Source organism: Diaporthe batatas, assembly GCF_019321695.1.
Source record: "Diaporthe batatas strain CRI 302-4 chromosome Unknown Contig00003, whole genome shotgun sequence".
Classification (NCBI taxonomy): Eukaryota; Fungi; Ascomycota; class Sordariomycetes; order Diaporthales; family Diaporthaceae; genus Diaporthe; species Diaporthe batatas.
Genome location: NW_025408550.1, coordinates 1,891,568 through 1,907,180, shown reverse-complemented (window position 1 = coordinate 1,907,180; position 15,613 = coordinate 1,891,568). Strand labels below are relative to the sequence as shown.

Genomic DNA, 15,613 nt, shown 5'->3' with positions numbered 1-15,613 from the left:
TGAGACTAATATCTCGGCCTACCGTGCCCGGTAGCTGTCTTCCTTTTCTTCTTGGCTGGCCTAGTATGGTCTTCTCAAATGCCTATGTCAAGGCAACATGGGATGAGATGAGAGCCTGTTGGTGAGGTAGCTCCCAAAAACGCGCCAGTTGAGACACGGGAGCTCTAGTCTGGTCGAGAGCTGTCGCGAACCTGGATGATCCCGGGAGGGTCGCAAACCGTTGCAGTGGGGACACCGGGATGGGCAATATGTTGAAAGCTGGGGATACTGTGGCACCCCAAAAAAGAAGAGTCGACTGGCGCCGTTGGTAATACACGGGTAATGTCTTCGTGTTCTGTCTTGTACTTGTCATTCAACGGTGCGGCGATCTGCCATCACTCGCTAACCGAGCTCTTGTAGGACACAGATGTCGTCGTGGAGCACGTCAAGTCTCACTGACTCTGACAACCGTGTCTATTGGGTGGGGTTTGGGGACGGCAGTCTGCAAGACTATCTCGAGAGGATGTGTGTGTCCCGGTACTCTGTCTTGTGAATCTGCTCGCACGAGTTACAGTCGACAGCTTGTTGTCCAGGCTGTCCGGGTCGCCGCTTCAGCACAGAGTTACGGAGGCGCGACTGGATTTTGGGGCAGGCAACAAATTAAGTAGGTGTAGTAAGGGTAGTAGGGACAGAGCAGGTCTTGCAATCGCAAAATGGGGTGGTAGTTTTTCCTGGACGGCTCGGCCAGATGCTCAGAGGCTGTCGTAGACACGCAATGACGGACAATTGATAGAATAGGGGGCGAAGGGGATGAAGGAGGGGTGATATTTGTCCTCGAGTATCTGCTGGATGAGCCCAAAAATGGCTGGCTACTGCTGCGTGCTTCGTTTGAGTGTTTGCGCAGGGTCGAACCGAGACGGGAGGGAGTGATCCTGGCTCTCAGGTCCAGGTAAGATGCTTGAAGAATTGCGTAGGGCGGGATGGCCAACATGTCATGGTGGCGTCGTGCAGACAGAGGACTTGACGCGGTTTATATGTCTCAGGGAGCAATTCCGTCACCTCAGGACAAAGGTCCCTCATGGCCAATATTGCTTGCATTGCGGTTTGAGCCCCGGACCCTGTTGTTGACGAGTTGACAGGGGAGCTTCTCCAGACGATGGGACGCGGGTCGCAAGTGTAGCCGTGCTAGCCCGGTAAACTACCCAGCAATTTCTGGGCGTGGAGACAAGCTCCCGTGTACATAGCTGGCGTCGTACCCCTGGCCCGTCTCCTCCCGTGGGCAGGCCCGAGTGCCCATGCCAGAAACCCAGCTCTCTGGTTACTTGACGCACCTGGGTCTGAGGCCCATTACAATCTCCTGGATACGCGTACAACACATGTGACCGCGACTGATGCCCTGGGCAGCATTGGCCAGCAAGGTCTGGCCAGCAGGTGCCGTCGACGACGGCCTTGGTTGGGTGGAGCTGTGCCCCGTTCGCAGAGGTTCGCAGAGGTTCGCAGTCTGGGAACCTGGACAGCACGTTCTGTACTAGTAGCGTACTTCATTCGCCCACGACGCAAACGCTTTGGACCCCTGAACTGACAGGCCGGGCGGCAGCCAACACTCGGAAAAGACGGGGGCCGGGAGAACAGGGGTTTAGCTTCAACTCTAATTCGATGACACTTGAATTGAATTCCAACGTCCATCGCCAGGGTCGTGGTTCTCTTCTGCCAGATGCTCGGAATTGAATGCCTTTCCGAGGTGCTTCTTGATGCCATTTGCAGTCATTTGTTGGTTCCAGATGTGGACCCTGGCGCCACCAGATCGAGTAACGAGAGGCTTGTCGAGTACCCGCGGGGTAGTCGTTACACAAGGCCCAGAGGTTTCCACGGGGCGAGCGAGATTTCGTGTCACAGGATCGGGTGGCCTGCAACGTATCTTTTCCCAGTGGCAACCTTGAAGGTGACAAGGACTTCACTTCCTCAGGATGTCCGCGGGTAATCCGGATCTCGCCCTACAAAGAAGGGCACGATGGTACCGGGTACAGTCAGTGTCGATGTGGACGAACTGGCCCGACTGACACGTCGAATGCTGTATCGAGTCAATCCCATTTGGCGAACATCGGAAACTGAAAAGACATGCACAATCCGCACTCTGTTTGATAGAATGTGGGCACCTCGCTTCTACCAGAAAGGAAGAGCTTGCGACAAGCTAACAGGGAGGTTCTGCCGAATGGAGCCCACGGCGTTGATGGCTATCTTGGGCGGCTTGGCAACCCACACTTCTCCGTCGAGATGGGGACGAGGCAGCTGTCGAGGCGCAATGACAGGGGATAGAGACCTTGCGTCCCGAAATGATCGACGGCCAGGATTGTCGGCCATCTACCCAAGCTTCCTGGAGGGCAACAAAGGGCTAGACTTCTGTCAAGTTTCATCGGACAGTGTCGTCCAGTTCCTTCGTGGACCATGTCAAGTCACGTCAAGTCGGAGTCGCCCGAGCCTCGTCAGCCGCATCCCGCTCCAGGGCAATGGTTCAGTTCCGACCTCCCCGGTGCGCAGGGCGCAATACACAGGGATATTTCAGGATGAAGCTGCACCGCCAGCACGCATGCAACCCAACGCACGTGTAGGGGTCGAGGGCACCATGAAACCGGCGTTGCAATTATGGTGGTGAAGGTATATCACCAGGCAGTTCGTGACCAAGTGTGAGGCTGGAAGCCTCAAGGATCGTGATTGTGGCGGTGGTGGAAGGCTCTCGGCTCAGCAGTCATCAGCCTCGCCCAAGGTTGTACGTCAGAGCAATGATAGGTCATTTGGGTAGGGGTCCTGGGGTAAACACACCGATGGTCGAGAATGAAGGACGACGTGGGCATCGGTGACCCTTCATTCGTCGGAAATTCAGCAGACCCTGACCGGCCCCTGAGAGATCGGCCTTAAGCCACATTGTGTGGAACGACATGCCTATAAACTGTTGCAACCCCTTCAACTTCTGAGATCTGATAACTGTATAAGCGAGCAGGAGTGTTGCTCGATCTCAAAGATCGCAACGCCAGTCAGCGAAATCCCTCATCGCCTCAAAATCTCAAAATAGCGACGGCCATGCCCCCATCCACCATCCTGACAGCCTGGCAGGCCTGGGAAGGGTCCTAAGCCCAGGGGTGTGATGCATGGTTGCGTAGGAGTTGCGCGTCACAGGTCTCCGGGCTCGCAGGCTTCGCTCGCCTAGATCGTACGGAACATGCAGCTGTCAAGTTATCCTTGCGGCGTCCTGGGCGTTGGTGCTTATGCTTACGCAGTACATAGATGGTGATGTTCAGGGCCGGTGATCTGCAGAACCCAAGCAGCACGTTTGGCAGGGGCTTGACATGCTGGCACGTATGGGTCAGCCGGCCCGCGTGGCTCTCGCTCAGCCGTTGCCGACTCCCACGATGCGATGCTAGCTTCTTCCGCTGTGCCTTTGTGCTTGGCACTGGCCTTTGCAATATCAGCCTTGCACCACTGCCATATTGAGCGCGTGAAGCGTTCAGCAAATGCAGCCTGCCATTCTGATAGGTGGAACAGCCCAACGACAACCATCTCACCCGGCAAGCTCCGTTCCCAGGCCTGCCACGTGAAATTGGGTGCGGGACCTGGTATCAGCACCCAGTCTGCCGGTCAGCCAGTCAGGCAGCCGGCTCTCGCGCACACTCTGCAGTCATTTTCGCAGCGGGAATGCCAGGAACGCCAAGGCGACGGGGAGGTGTGTCAGACTTCCCAGTCGTGCTGCAGGGTTGCTACCAGGAGTGGGTATGTGGTGTACCGAGTTGTTGGAGTTGTAGGGCTTTCGTCGAAGCTGTCAAGGGGCTTGGCATTGCCGGCGGGGAGCACCGGAGTAGGAGTGGAGCCTCATCAAGCAGGCGCCGTCTCGATTGCTTCCCTCAACAACGTCCAGGCACGATCGATCATTAAGCGAGGGCGACAGACTCGTGTTCGCGCAAGATGACGAGTACGACCAAGGCAAGCTGCCACCTCCTTGGAACGACTCGGGCATTCATCAAGATCCGAGAGGCGAGCGCGGCTGTGTAGATGTGTCATAAGTCGGCAATGATGCCATTGCAGTCGTCGGAGGTGAGCCTTTAGGGAATTTTTGATGTCAAATGAAATCTCGCCTCCTCGAGGGAGAAGGAACAATAGGCGATGGGAGCACCCGCTCTTGCTTTTGTTGAGATCGAGCACGAGAGCAGGATATTGCGGCGGCTGTTCCTTTTTCCAGGACGTTTTCAAGTGGCGCAACGAGTTTACCTAAATGCCGTCATACGAGCTTTGGACGTAGTTGATCAGAGGGAACATACGCACCTATGTAGGCACTGCAGGACCTGGTAATAAGGACCTCGGGAGTCGAGATGCTGGTTGTGTTTACTTGACTTCCCCATAAGGTTAGCGTTGCGATCTAATTGATTTACCCAGCATTGTGGAATCAGAACATGTTGTTTTATTACCGCGTACAGGAAATTTCCCCCCGCCACTTTGGCCCATATTACACAGTATTCCCTCCGTACTCAATGAGACTCGGTTCTAGATGCCCTCTCGAGAGCAACAATCAAGAGTTTGATGCCGCAGTCAACACAGCTGCGCAGCCAGCGACAGCAGGCAAGGCAAGGCAGTGCCCAAGTGAGCGGCATAGCTGGGATTGGCAGGACCAGGGTCTCCAGATGCACCTTACGGCAAGTTTCGCACTCGCTAAGCCCTGATCCGTCCTGGCCTCCGCACCGTGACCACAACGCAATTCCCAACAGCAGGAGACGATTCTCTGACGCTCCACCACACACACACGCGCGCGTCAGCCCAAGGCCAAGCTGTCCTAGCGTGTGCAGTGCTATCAACCGTCCTGTAATCAACTCGTGCGCGGGAGGTAACCGAAACAGGAAACAACCCAAAACCCTGACATCGTGCAGCCGCTGCAGTCAGGGTCCCAGGTCCCAGCCTGGCCCGCTTGGGTTGCGCGACGCGGCAAGCCTAGCTCCAAGAGATTCTCGTCACGTTCATCAATCCGAGTTGGTCGGTCCCTCAACAATCAGTCAGCAAGCAACGGGGACGGCCCTTTCCCCTGCCCTGTCCCTTGCGGCGCGCACTGTCGCGGTCCACGGAAATGGCCGCCTCTGCCGCCCTGCAGGACTCACCGGAATGGGATTTACCCAGGCTGCGCTCATCATTTGTCTTTGAGGTTCGTCGGCGCCCCAACCATCTGGGAGAATTCAGGGCGACCGTAGTCGAAAGGCCATAAGATCCTCACCGCGTTCTCCTACAGGATGACTACAGATATCTCAAGACAAAGGACAAAACGGAAGATGAACACGAAGATAAGGACACCGGTGCGTAGCATCAAAATCGTAACCCACACCCAGCTGTTCACGTGTGCTCACAGTTGCTCCCTAGAGTTCTTCGACGTCAAGTTCTACCCTTACGACCCAGATGGCGCAGAACCAGTTTTTGCCGCTGTGAGCAAGAAGCATGTGCGTCGATCGTATTATCCCCACAATTGCAACTGTAACCGTCACTGATATCTCCATTAGATTCTTGTTTGCCGGCTGTCTCAGACCGATGCCAACGTAAATCCTTGTGAAGTCATCAGAATCATAAGAGACGATGATGTAAGTTACCCCTGGTCATTACGTTTATTCCGTCCTGTGAACTGTGACACTGACCTGAGAAAAGGAGGAAGCAACGAACTGCTGTTGCTGCTGGTCCAAAGACGTTGAGACGGAGCGGCCTTTGCTCTGTGTTGCCGGATCAGATGCCAAGATCAAGGTTTACGACATCAAAGAGGGCAAGCTATACACAGTAAGCTTCGATCGCCCAGGGAATTTACTGCCTTATCTGAGACATTGACTGACTGTACGTACACCAGACGCTTGTTGGCCACGGAGGAGTAAGTCGGGGCTGTGGGCTTCTGCAACTCAACTCTGACTGATACATTCGCGTTAGGAGATCAACGATCTGTCTACTTCTCCCCAGAACCCTCGGATTATCGCCTCTGCCTCAGATGACACAACAATCAGGATGTGGAGCTTGGATCCTGCCCATGCCAAGCAGCCGTGTTTGTGCCTCCTCGGCGGCGAGGGACACTCATGGAGTCTGCTGAGCACAGTACGTGACATGCACGAAATTGCCACGAGTGCGTGGAACTCACCATGACAACAGGCCTTTCACAATTCCGGTCGCTATATGCTTTCTGCTGGACACGATCAAGTCGTCAACCTGGTACGTCTGGTCTGAAAATTAGCACTCCTTCATCGGAAAAGTACTTACCAACATCGCTGTAGTGGACTATTCCCGACCTTCCAGAACAGCATGTCGACACCCCTATAGTCGTCCACTACCCGCACTTTTCCACCTCGGACGTCCATGTTGGTTTGATCGACTGGTAAGTGCCCCGTCGGCAAGCATCGCCATGTTGACTAACACCACCGTGACAGCGTCGCATTCTACGGCGACCTCATACTCTCACGAGCGTGTCACGAAGACAAGATCGTGCTGTGGAAAATTGAGGGCTTCTGCTCCGAAGATCCTCCACCGCCGCCATCAACAGCTCCCACAGCATATGACCAGAGCAGGACAACTCGATCTGCTTTCGCCTCCACTAATTCTCCTTCATGCCCGACCCTATGGGTGCGATTGTTGCAGTTCGAAACACCACAATGCGGGCCACAATTCTTCCTGCGCTTCAGCTTGTTTCACATACATGGGCAGCACCCTGTACTCGTTTTCTCCAATACGAAGAGCGAGATTCTGATGTGGGACATGGCCCGCCTGACTGGATACCAGAGCTACATCAATCGAATCCGGGACCCCAATCGTGATCCCAAAGTGAAGGTCAAGCGGCCGGCATGGTTGCAACCAAACCACCACAAGACGAAGAAGCCCGTCTCCGAGAATCCAGTTGACCCTGTCTACGCGGCTGCTCTCTCGATGAGGCCTGTGGGTCACCGCGACCCATTCAACGTCGAACGCGTTCTGCTGGAAGAGCAGACGCCCGAGACGGTGGAGTCGTGGCAGGCCAAGTACGATACCAGCAACCCCTTCAAGCTGATCAGACCACACAAGATCGAAAAGTTCGGAGGGCCGCGGTTCTTGGGCCGGCAGGTGGCCTGGTCATCTGCGGGCGATTGGTGCGTCATCGCGGGCAGCCAGAACACTGTTATTATCATGCAGCGCTGGCCGAAAGGTGGCAGACACTCGTCGAGCCGACAGAACTCACATGTTCCCTCCGAGGCCCCAAGCAGGCAAGGCACTGCGGCTGTGAGCACTAGTTTCAGTGCCGGCCGAGCGAGCACTCTTTCTGCGCAGCCGGAGTCTGCTATATAAGAGGCTGCCGTTTACACCATCGAAGTGAGGTACATGCAGGAATGCCTGGAATCAACGAGGGGCTTGTCATAATAACTTCAAGTCTCTTGGTTGCGGTCGAATAATAGAAGGCGCCACTCGGGGAAGGGTGCTTTCAATGATGGAATCGAAACCCTTTTGCTATCCATTTTGCTAGAATACATGTAGCTAGACGTTTGGGGACTAACTCCCTATCGCACAGGCATGGATGAAAATACAGGCAACGCACCCCACTGGCTCCCCTGGTAGTCGTCATCGTCATCATCGTCGGCGCCGTAGTCATCCTCGCTACCATTCCCATCCCGTAACCACCTCTTGACACAGGCATCAGCCCGCCCTCCATTCTCAACCATGCGCACGAAGAAAGCCCTCGCCCTCTCCTGCTCCAGCCCCCTGACCCGGGCGGCCTCTCCTTCCTCATCAGCCGTCCGCGGCGCCGGCGGCACGCCCAGGTCCCCGATGTACAGCGCGACCATGCCCCGCAGCCGCAGCAGCTCGGCGCTGCGCGAGTACGGCGCGTTCTCCATCAGGCCGTCCATGCGCGCCGCGACGTCCCGCATGGCCGACAGCGCCCGCAGGCCGAGGTCCGCCTTGGCCTGGCGCAGCCGCCTCTCCCTGCCGGTCAGGTTGTCCCCGCGGTATGCGTGGCCGCCTCCCGCCCGCGCCCCATCACCACCACCGTCGCCGTCGTCGCCGCCGCCGCCGCCATAATACCCCTGCATGTCCACGTCGGGCAGCACGGCGTCGTCCAGCTCGCCCTCGCTCCACGACTCGGCCTCCTCGGCCAGGCGCTCCAGCGCGAGGCGGTGCTCGGCCCACGCGTCGTAGAACTCGCAGCTGAACAGCACCGGGTGGAAGTCCAGGTCGCTGACGCTGTCCGGGTGCAGCCGGTTGTAGGGGTACTGCCGCACCAGCGACTCGAGGTACTCACGCAGCCGCGGCATGTTGGCCGTCGAGCCCCACCTCCTCTGCCCCGTCCCCGTCCCCGTCCCCGTCCCGCGTGCCCTGTCCCCCGCCGCGCCGGCGCCCTCCTCCTCCCCCTCACCCTCCCCCTCAGGACCGATGGGGTCTGCGACCGACGGCACGACGCTCCGCGACCTCACCTCCCCGTCGCGCATCAGGATCTCGGCGCCGAGGCTCCACAGCGCCCTCTTGCGCAGGTCGACGGGCCGCCCGCGCACCTCGGACCTGCGCACGAGCCCGAACGCCCGCTTCGCCCGCGGGATGTCGCCCTCCTCGAGCGCCCGGAGGATCACGTTCGTCAGGAGCCCGAGCTGGCTGTCCTGCGCGTCGCGGAACACCTGCCGCTGCCGCGCCTTGCGGGCCCTGTGCTGCGCGCCGCCGCCCTCGCTGCTGGTGCTGCTGCCGCCTGACACCGACCCGCCGTCGTCATCTCCTCCACGGTCGTCGTTGTCGCTCTCCCCGTCTTGTTGTTGATGGTGGGACGGCCGGATGGGCCGGTGGGGGAAGTCTGGGATGTAGTTGGACGGCAGGAGGTCGTCTGCCGTGAGGCCCGCGGCGCGCAGCTGTTTTATTGTGCCTTCGCTGTGTGAGAGGGGGTTGATGGTATCATCTGGTAGGTGATTGGATATGGAGCGTTTCCTTTTGTGTGAGGACATGACCGAGTTGGTAAGTATTTGGTCCTGGGGTGATGGCTGTGAAAACCGTCGATGTTGCTCGATGAGCAAAGCCGCTCTCTTTCCAGCCGTGTTGTTTGTTAAATGTGCGAAGGGAGATGACGCTCTGGTTGACAGCTTGGATTCGAGAAACTGTGATCTGAATTATGTACGATAAATTTGCAAGCAAATGTGTGCGTGTTTTGTTGCCGAGCGTGTCTCTGCTTCGGTTGGTAGTTTATGAGGTCGGGTTGGGAAGCTCAAATTCTCAAGGTGTAAGTGAGAGAGAACCTGCCCCACGCTAAACACGGACCGACCAGTTTAGGTGTCGACACATGAACGAACCTCACATTCGCTCAGCACTTTGCAAGCCAGAATTTACAACAATTAATCAAACAGGCTGGAGCTCTAAGTTTCAACAGACTCTACTCATTTGCATGACGGCTCTTTAGTGCTTTCTGTGCGCTTGGTAAAATGGTTTTACATGCTTGTTCGTTGACATCTTTGTCCGCATCCGACAATGTCTGGAAGACCAGGTATCATTATTCGACCTTGTTATGAGGCCAATTGCTTCAATCAGCACTGTTTCTGCTGTGACATGGTTCAGTGGCAAAGCTCACTCCTGCGGCTATCACGGTTGCAAGCGCCCACACCATATGAAAAGCGTGGCTTTGGCGGTTGGTTCATAGCAATCTCTCAGGGCAGTGGCACATGAACCCATGTTTTCTGATCTTCTCATGTCTTCACATGGGTTTGACCCACGACGGAAACACGTTCTATGTTCTTCCTTTTGGGGGGTGCATTTCTTCTTTTGCCAGAATGAGTATTTGATGAACGACGATTATCCGGGGGGTGTGGTTGACTCCATCTGAGTGGATCTAGGGGTGTTTTTTTTTTTTTTGGCACTCTTGTGGTGGCAGCTGTAGATCTGTACAAGCTTCCCTGCTACTGTACATTGTAGGCCAGTCTTTCTTCAATTCAGGGTTTTCCCAGCTCCAACTTCCTTTACTCCTTCCTTTCGAAGTACTTCCATTGTCCCTCCTTGGGCTTCTCCTCGAGGCTCTCCCATCTGTTTCACGAATCATTAGCAAGTGCGCCCCATGGCCCGTGTTCCGCATAAACTTACGGCTTGGACTGCACCATCGTGTCAATGAGCTTCAGCTCTCCCTCGGCAACCTGAATAACCTCTTCGATAAGCCCAGCGCCGATTTTGTTCTCGAGCTCCTCAACTCTGTGAAATCTAGTGTTAGCGCAATCCCAAATCGAGGGACACCCCGTGCCACTTGTCGTAGGTCGGACGTACTGATCGATCGTCAACTTGGGCTCATCCGTCCACTCGATGCCCTCGCCCTCGAAAGGATCCCGCGAGGAGATCAGCGACTGGTCCTCCCTCTCCTCCAGGGTCCTGCTGCCCTCCTTCTCGGGGCCCTCGTCCTCCTCACCATCCCACTCCTTGTACCGGCCGTCGATATCCACCTCCGTCTGCCGCAGGACGAAGAAGTTGCCGCCCCGCTCCACGCCCTTGGCCAGGGAACCGTCCGCCGTCTTGTGCGCCGCCTCCTTGAAGTGCTCCGGGTGCTTCTCGAGGATCTGCCGCGCCTTTGCCAGCCACTCGTCGTAGCCCGATGGCTTCACCGACTGCACGAGCGACATGCGGTGTTTTGTCACGGCCTCGACCGACTGGCGGTAGAGGGACGTCTCGGGGACGGCCTGCAGCCTGTCGAGGGTGCTCGAGTACAGGTAGAGGAGGGTCGCTCGGGGGGACGCGTTGGCGAAGAGGCCTGTCAGGCCGGTGGGTGCGCCGGGTTCGAGGAACCGCACGGGCTTGACGCTCGCGAGCAGTCGGAGGGTCCCTCGCATCTTGGGCGGTCGTTTGTAGGGTTGACTGCGATGAGATGGGCTGGCTGGTGAGGTTGGACCACTCGATCCTGGAGGGTTGACGTCAATTGGCTTGCGTAGAGTGCAGAAGGGGTCGCAATTGGGGGTTTGGGTCGGTTGCGTACCGGTGTTCGTGAGTGGCTCGACGTCGACGCTATCGTTGTCGTGGATCGGAACTCCAGTCCAGGAAGCTTAAGCATCGAATGGAGCATCCGGGCTGCTAGCGAATGAACGTCACCGAGTTTCGCAGCGGTCACGTGGGTGCTGGCAGGGGTGCTCCCTGTCCAAGTATAGCCGCGCCTCGACTTACAGCGGACGACCCATCAAGGGGACATCAAGGGGACCTAGGCAATTTCCAAAGGAGATTCCTTTCTTTTTATTTTTTTTCTATGTCTCTCAGACTTTGGTCTGTTGTTCATTATCGGCATTCCAGTTTTGGCACTTTACAAGCATGGATAATCGGTGACGGCTTGCTGGTCGGAGGTGGTCCAGCGTGACTGAGTTTCTCCGACCACGCTCGTTCTGAGTTGTCTATAAACGCCGCTGGACTTACGCTTCCGTCCCTGAGGGCATCTAGGAAAATAGTAAAACGCTACATTATGGACTTATTTTGCCGATATGGCTCAACTTTTCGTTAGCTCCCCACCAAAATTGACCGTCAGCAATATCGTGTCCGGCGCCTGCCAATTCCAAAAAGTACCTGAAATCTTTCGCACCGGAACAAGTTTGCATTTAAAACTACAGAATACCATACCCGACACATCTGCCTTCATCAAATAACAGCACCTTGATCTGAGAATGGAACTGTGAGCACCTAGGTACCTAGGTAGACTTTTCTCGAAACGCCAACAGCGGTACTCCTGAAGGCCCCGGGCGGACAAAGCTGGGTCGCAGCAGCTTGTGGTCTACAAAATCATACTACCACAAGCAATTCAGATACGGTCTAATATGTCTGGATATTCTAGTTGAATAATGGATACAGTGCCTACCAAGAGCAGAAAGCACACTCACTAGTACATAGGGCAACAAGCAGCTAAAAAATTCAAGTGGCATTTATCTTTACAAACTCGTAGTACATAGTTTAGTGGCATTAGTGCTGGCTAGTTTAATTCAAGATCTTGCTTAGATTTGAAAATTGCTTGAAATGCTCCAATACTTAATTCAAATTCGAGGCTGCTCACGTTCTTGAGTAATTTCAAACCCGTGGAAACAACCAAACACAAAAAAGAAAAAGAACCCACCCGCGGATTAGCCTACTATTTGTCCGAACTACATCTCCAATTTGACAGCAAAAATGTTCAAGCCATTCGAAACAGATGATGAAGTGCGCCGAGCATTTAGAGAACAGGGGCCAGTTCCAAGCACAGGTCGCTTGCAAATTCCAAACGAAGACCTGGAGGCTTACCTGGGGGCGGATTATGATAATAGCGATGGCAGCGAAAGCGATGAGAGCGTCGAGAACTACAGGACGGCGTCACCACTCAAATACCCGCATCGGACGACCTTTGGAACTTTTGGCAGTGACGAAAACCTACCACGAGCATCAGCGGCGACAGACAGTCTCCGCGACATCCTGCTGCGTCCACGGCAAAGAGGAAGGCAACCTTCAACATCGAAGATCGTGGGCCAAGATCGCGCGGGTATCGTCTGTATCGGTCTTGGACTAATCTCAGTCCTAACAGCCTACTTTTGCTTTCCTATGCTTGAGGAATAATTATTCCAAGGATCAATCTAGCACGGCACTACAATCTCGCTCATCAGCACATACCTGATGCCAAATACTTCGAACTCACTCTTTCGAACTAAATCTTCCAACTTCTGCTACTCGACTAGATCGGAGATTCTCATTTTCAGACTACAAGAACTAGTCGACACTCTTACTTTTCTGAACCGATCGCATCCATCATGATTTGCGTGTTTCAGAAGGAAAAGTCGCGCTGGAGCTCCAGCGAGAGACCAGCCGCGCCGGAGGCCAAAAAAGCATCACCCCCAGGGGGGATGAACGAGGGAGTGACATGTCAGGTGCGGCAGACATTGTACACATCTAACGCTTGGAAACCTCGACCAACGAAGCCATCCTAGCTTCTCTCAATCAGGCAATGGGACGAGTTATCTTGGCGAGCGTCGCTATATTAAGATTTCGATGAAATCCACACGGATACAAAGGCTTCTGACACCTTCGGCGATAGCAATTGAATTCGAGATGAGATGCAGCAAGGAAATTGAGGGTTGTGGAAGACAACTACCACAAATGACTGCGATTTATTTAAAGCACATGAATTCAGGAAATGAAACAACCTCACGCAATTAGATATGCGAGGCTGATCTGTTTGGTATTCGTGCGGGAAAAAGGTCCCGAAATCTCAATGAACAGGCTGGAGTGTATCTTCCACTGGGTTCTTCTAAGCTCTGTATGTTATTCAAGTCTGTAGCCCAGCAAGAATAAGACTCAGGGATCCCAAGAGCACCGCTATAAATACACAGAAGATTGTAGCCATAATTGCATGCCTTTTATGTATTGACTGCTTTTGCTCCACCCAGACGTCCTAATTCCGGTACGGTCTCTCATTTTCAAGCTCTTCCCATTGTACAGACCCAGTATCCGTGACCCCCAGTATTTCCACTTTTGAGCTCCTTTCTGCTCCCCTCTCAATTCAATGACATTCTCATCTGTACCATTGAACTTACGCACATGGTAATTAAAACTAGCATGAAAGAATTAGATTCTTATGTAGCGCAGTGGCATGGGTCTCGAGGAACTTGCTGCGCACCAAAATCGGTTTTCATACAACCAAAAAATACAATGTGTCTGCCGTGAGTCACTTGATTGAAACGCTTCCAAGGACTGGGCCAACCGGTTTGCATGAACGGGCGTTTCCTCCACTCATCTGACTGTGCATCAGGCACCTCGGAAGACGGGCGCTTGTTCGAATAGAAACGGAAGTTCTACCTAGGGAAACGGCCTCAAATCTGTATTGGTCTACTAAATCCTAGGACGTGGTCCTCTTTTTGATATAGACAGGCCAACTATGAGGAACCTGGGCAAACAACATTTTACATTGCCAGTCCTTCTCCGGATGGACGAGCTGCAGGTCGTAGTCACGGATTATCGTAGCCGTGACCTTCAATGCCTCAATACGAGCGAGATGCTGTCCGGGACACGCCATGAAACCAACACCGAAGGGCATGAAGCACCTCTCAAGCCGAGCCGCACCGTCACCCAGCCAGCGCTCGGGCTTGAACTCGTCCACATCGTCGCCCCAGAGTTCACGCGAGTGGTGCAGGACCCACGGGGAAACGGAAAGAGTGATGTCCTCGGGGAACCAGCGCCCACCTATCTCGATTCCTCCCTTGGGAGCCAGACGCGGTAGCGGCATGGGGATCGGGGTGTGGATACGGAGCGCCTCCTTGATGCAGGCTTGAAGGTATGGAAGCTCCCACAATTCAGAAAACGGCAAGACGCGGTCGGTGTTCTGGATCTGATCGACTTCTGCCCTAGCCTTCTCGAGCGTCGCCGGGTTCTTGAGGAAGTGGTAGAAAATAGCCTGCAGTAAAGACGACGTCGTGTCCGACCCAGCGGCCGTGATATTCGTAGCCTGCGACATGATCTCGCGAGTGGAGACCTTGCCGGGATTCTCGTCCATGTATTTCAACCAGTGGCTAAGCATGTCGAAGTTCTCAACTGGCCTCGCCATACGATCCTTCACAGCTACGAACGCGGTCTCGCCTAGCCAAGAGGCAGGAGTCAGGCTCAGCCAGGTCATGATGGGGTTGACGGCGATGTAGTGCAGCTCGCGGAGGTGAGAGGCCCAAGTAACCAGCTCCTGAAAGTAGAAATTCGTGGCGATCGCGTTGTTCACGTCTCTGCCTTCCTTCAGGAATCCGAACGGCTTACTGCAGAGCATCTCGCCTACGATGTCAAAAGCCGTGTACGTAAAGAATCTGTCTAGGTCCATAGGCTCCTTGCGCTGAGCATAGCGGTCCAGGTAGTCAAGCAGTTGGGAAATCGTGTCCGAGATGACATCCTCAGAACGGAGGAGGCTACTTTGCGCAAATCCAGCAGCGAATATCTTGGAGCGCTCTGCCTTTCGCTTTGGGTCCGGCTCAGACATGGGGTTTTGGAAGCGCCAGTCTGGGTAGGTGGCGAACTCGTAAAACGTGCCTTTTCGCAATGGCTGAAGGTACAGCTTCTTGACCACCTCTGCATGACAGACACTGACTTCCCACGGTGATATACGCACAAAGGGGCCTTAGAAGTGCTAGGATTAGCATCAAGTCAAACAAGGTGGTGTCATTCAGCGGCTGCCTCGAGGATGGGGGCTACTTACCGTATTTTTCGTGGAGCTCGAGGAAATCGCGTGGCGCCCTCCCTCGACGCAATGCCTGGATGAGCCATAGTCTTGAGAATGAGGCCAAAAAAGGTCCAGGGATGTCAGAGATGGGCGAAATGTAGCGGTACCAGACGCAGCTGGCCAGGAACCAGGCCAATATCAGGCCAGCAAGACTGGGTAGGTATCTTAACAAAGTAAATGCCAGAGTATCGCTGCTGCCCGAAGTTTGAATATATGGGCCAGTGAGGTTTTCATTCAGTTTGGAGACCTGATACTGAATCCAGCCTCCGAGGCTATTCCCATGGGTTATGTAGTCAGGAAAGAAACCCATGATGACAGTCCTTTGTGTGTGTGGGCGATTGGCTTCGCCACCGTCTCTGGCTATAAAATATCCAGGGATGAAGGAAGAGTAATGAGAGCATAGAGAACCAGGTATGCTTGTGGACAGGTGGGTGACCGGTGTACGTG

The 15,613-nt window shown here is 54.8% G+C and overlaps 4 protein-coding genes across 4 annotated transcripts; 1 reads left to right on the top strand and 3 right to left on the bottom strand.

The window, feature by feature from the left end:
- Positions 1 to 5,086: 5,086 nt before the first annotated feature.
- Positions 5,087 to 7,302, top strand: KVR01_003361 (uncharacterized protein; the record flags this gene model as incomplete). The annotated part of the gene is made up of 10 exons (XM_044783657.1): positions 5,087 to 5,161; positions 5,246 to 5,309; positions 5,374 to 5,450; positions 5,511 to 5,588; positions 5,653 to 5,778; positions 5,846 to 5,866; positions 5,923 to 6,084; positions 6,139 to 6,198; positions 6,261 to 6,361; positions 6,414 to 7,302. The coding sequence occupies 10 exons, from the start codon at positions 5,087 to 5,089 to the stop codon at positions 7,300 to 7,302; spliced, it is 1,653 nt and encodes a 550-aa protein (XP_044648376.1).
- A 209-nt stretch (positions 7,303 to 7,511) lies between these two features.
- Positions 7,512 to 8,939, bottom strand: KVR01_003923 (uncharacterized protein; the record flags this gene model as incomplete). The annotated part of the gene is made up of 1 exon (XM_044786943.1): positions 7,512 to 8,939. One exon carries the CDS (start codon positions 8,937 to 8,939, stop codon positions 7,512 to 7,514), a length of 1,428 nt encoding a protein of 475 aa, XP_044648938.1.
- A 410-nt stretch (positions 8,940 to 9,349) lies between these two features.
- KVR01_003410 (uncharacterized protein) lies at positions 9,350 to 11,001 on the bottom strand. Its single transcript, XM_044793407.1, has 4 exons — positions 10,940 to 11,001; positions 10,240 to 10,864; positions 10,063 to 10,167; positions 9,350 to 10,005 (listed from the first exon to the last, which is right to left on the bottom strand). The coding sequence occupies exons 2-4, from the start codon at positions 10,794 to 10,796 to the stop codon at positions 9,942 to 9,944; spliced, it is 726 nt and encodes a 241-aa protein (XP_044648425.1). The 5' UTR covers positions 10,797 to 10,864; positions 10,940 to 11,001; the 3' UTR covers positions 9,350 to 9,941.
- A 2,803-nt stretch (positions 11,002 to 13,804) lies between these two features.
- KVR01_003714 (uncharacterized protein) lies at positions 13,805 to 15,476 on the bottom strand (the record flags this gene model as incomplete). Its single annotated transcript, XM_044794146.1, has 2 exons — positions 13,805 to 15,063; positions 15,143 to 15,476. The coding sequence occupies 2 exons, from the start codon at positions 15,474 to 15,476 to the stop codon at positions 13,805 to 13,807; spliced, it is 1,593 nt and encodes a 530-aa protein (XP_044648729.1).
- Between the last annotated feature and the right edge of the window lie 137 nt (positions 15,477 to 15,613).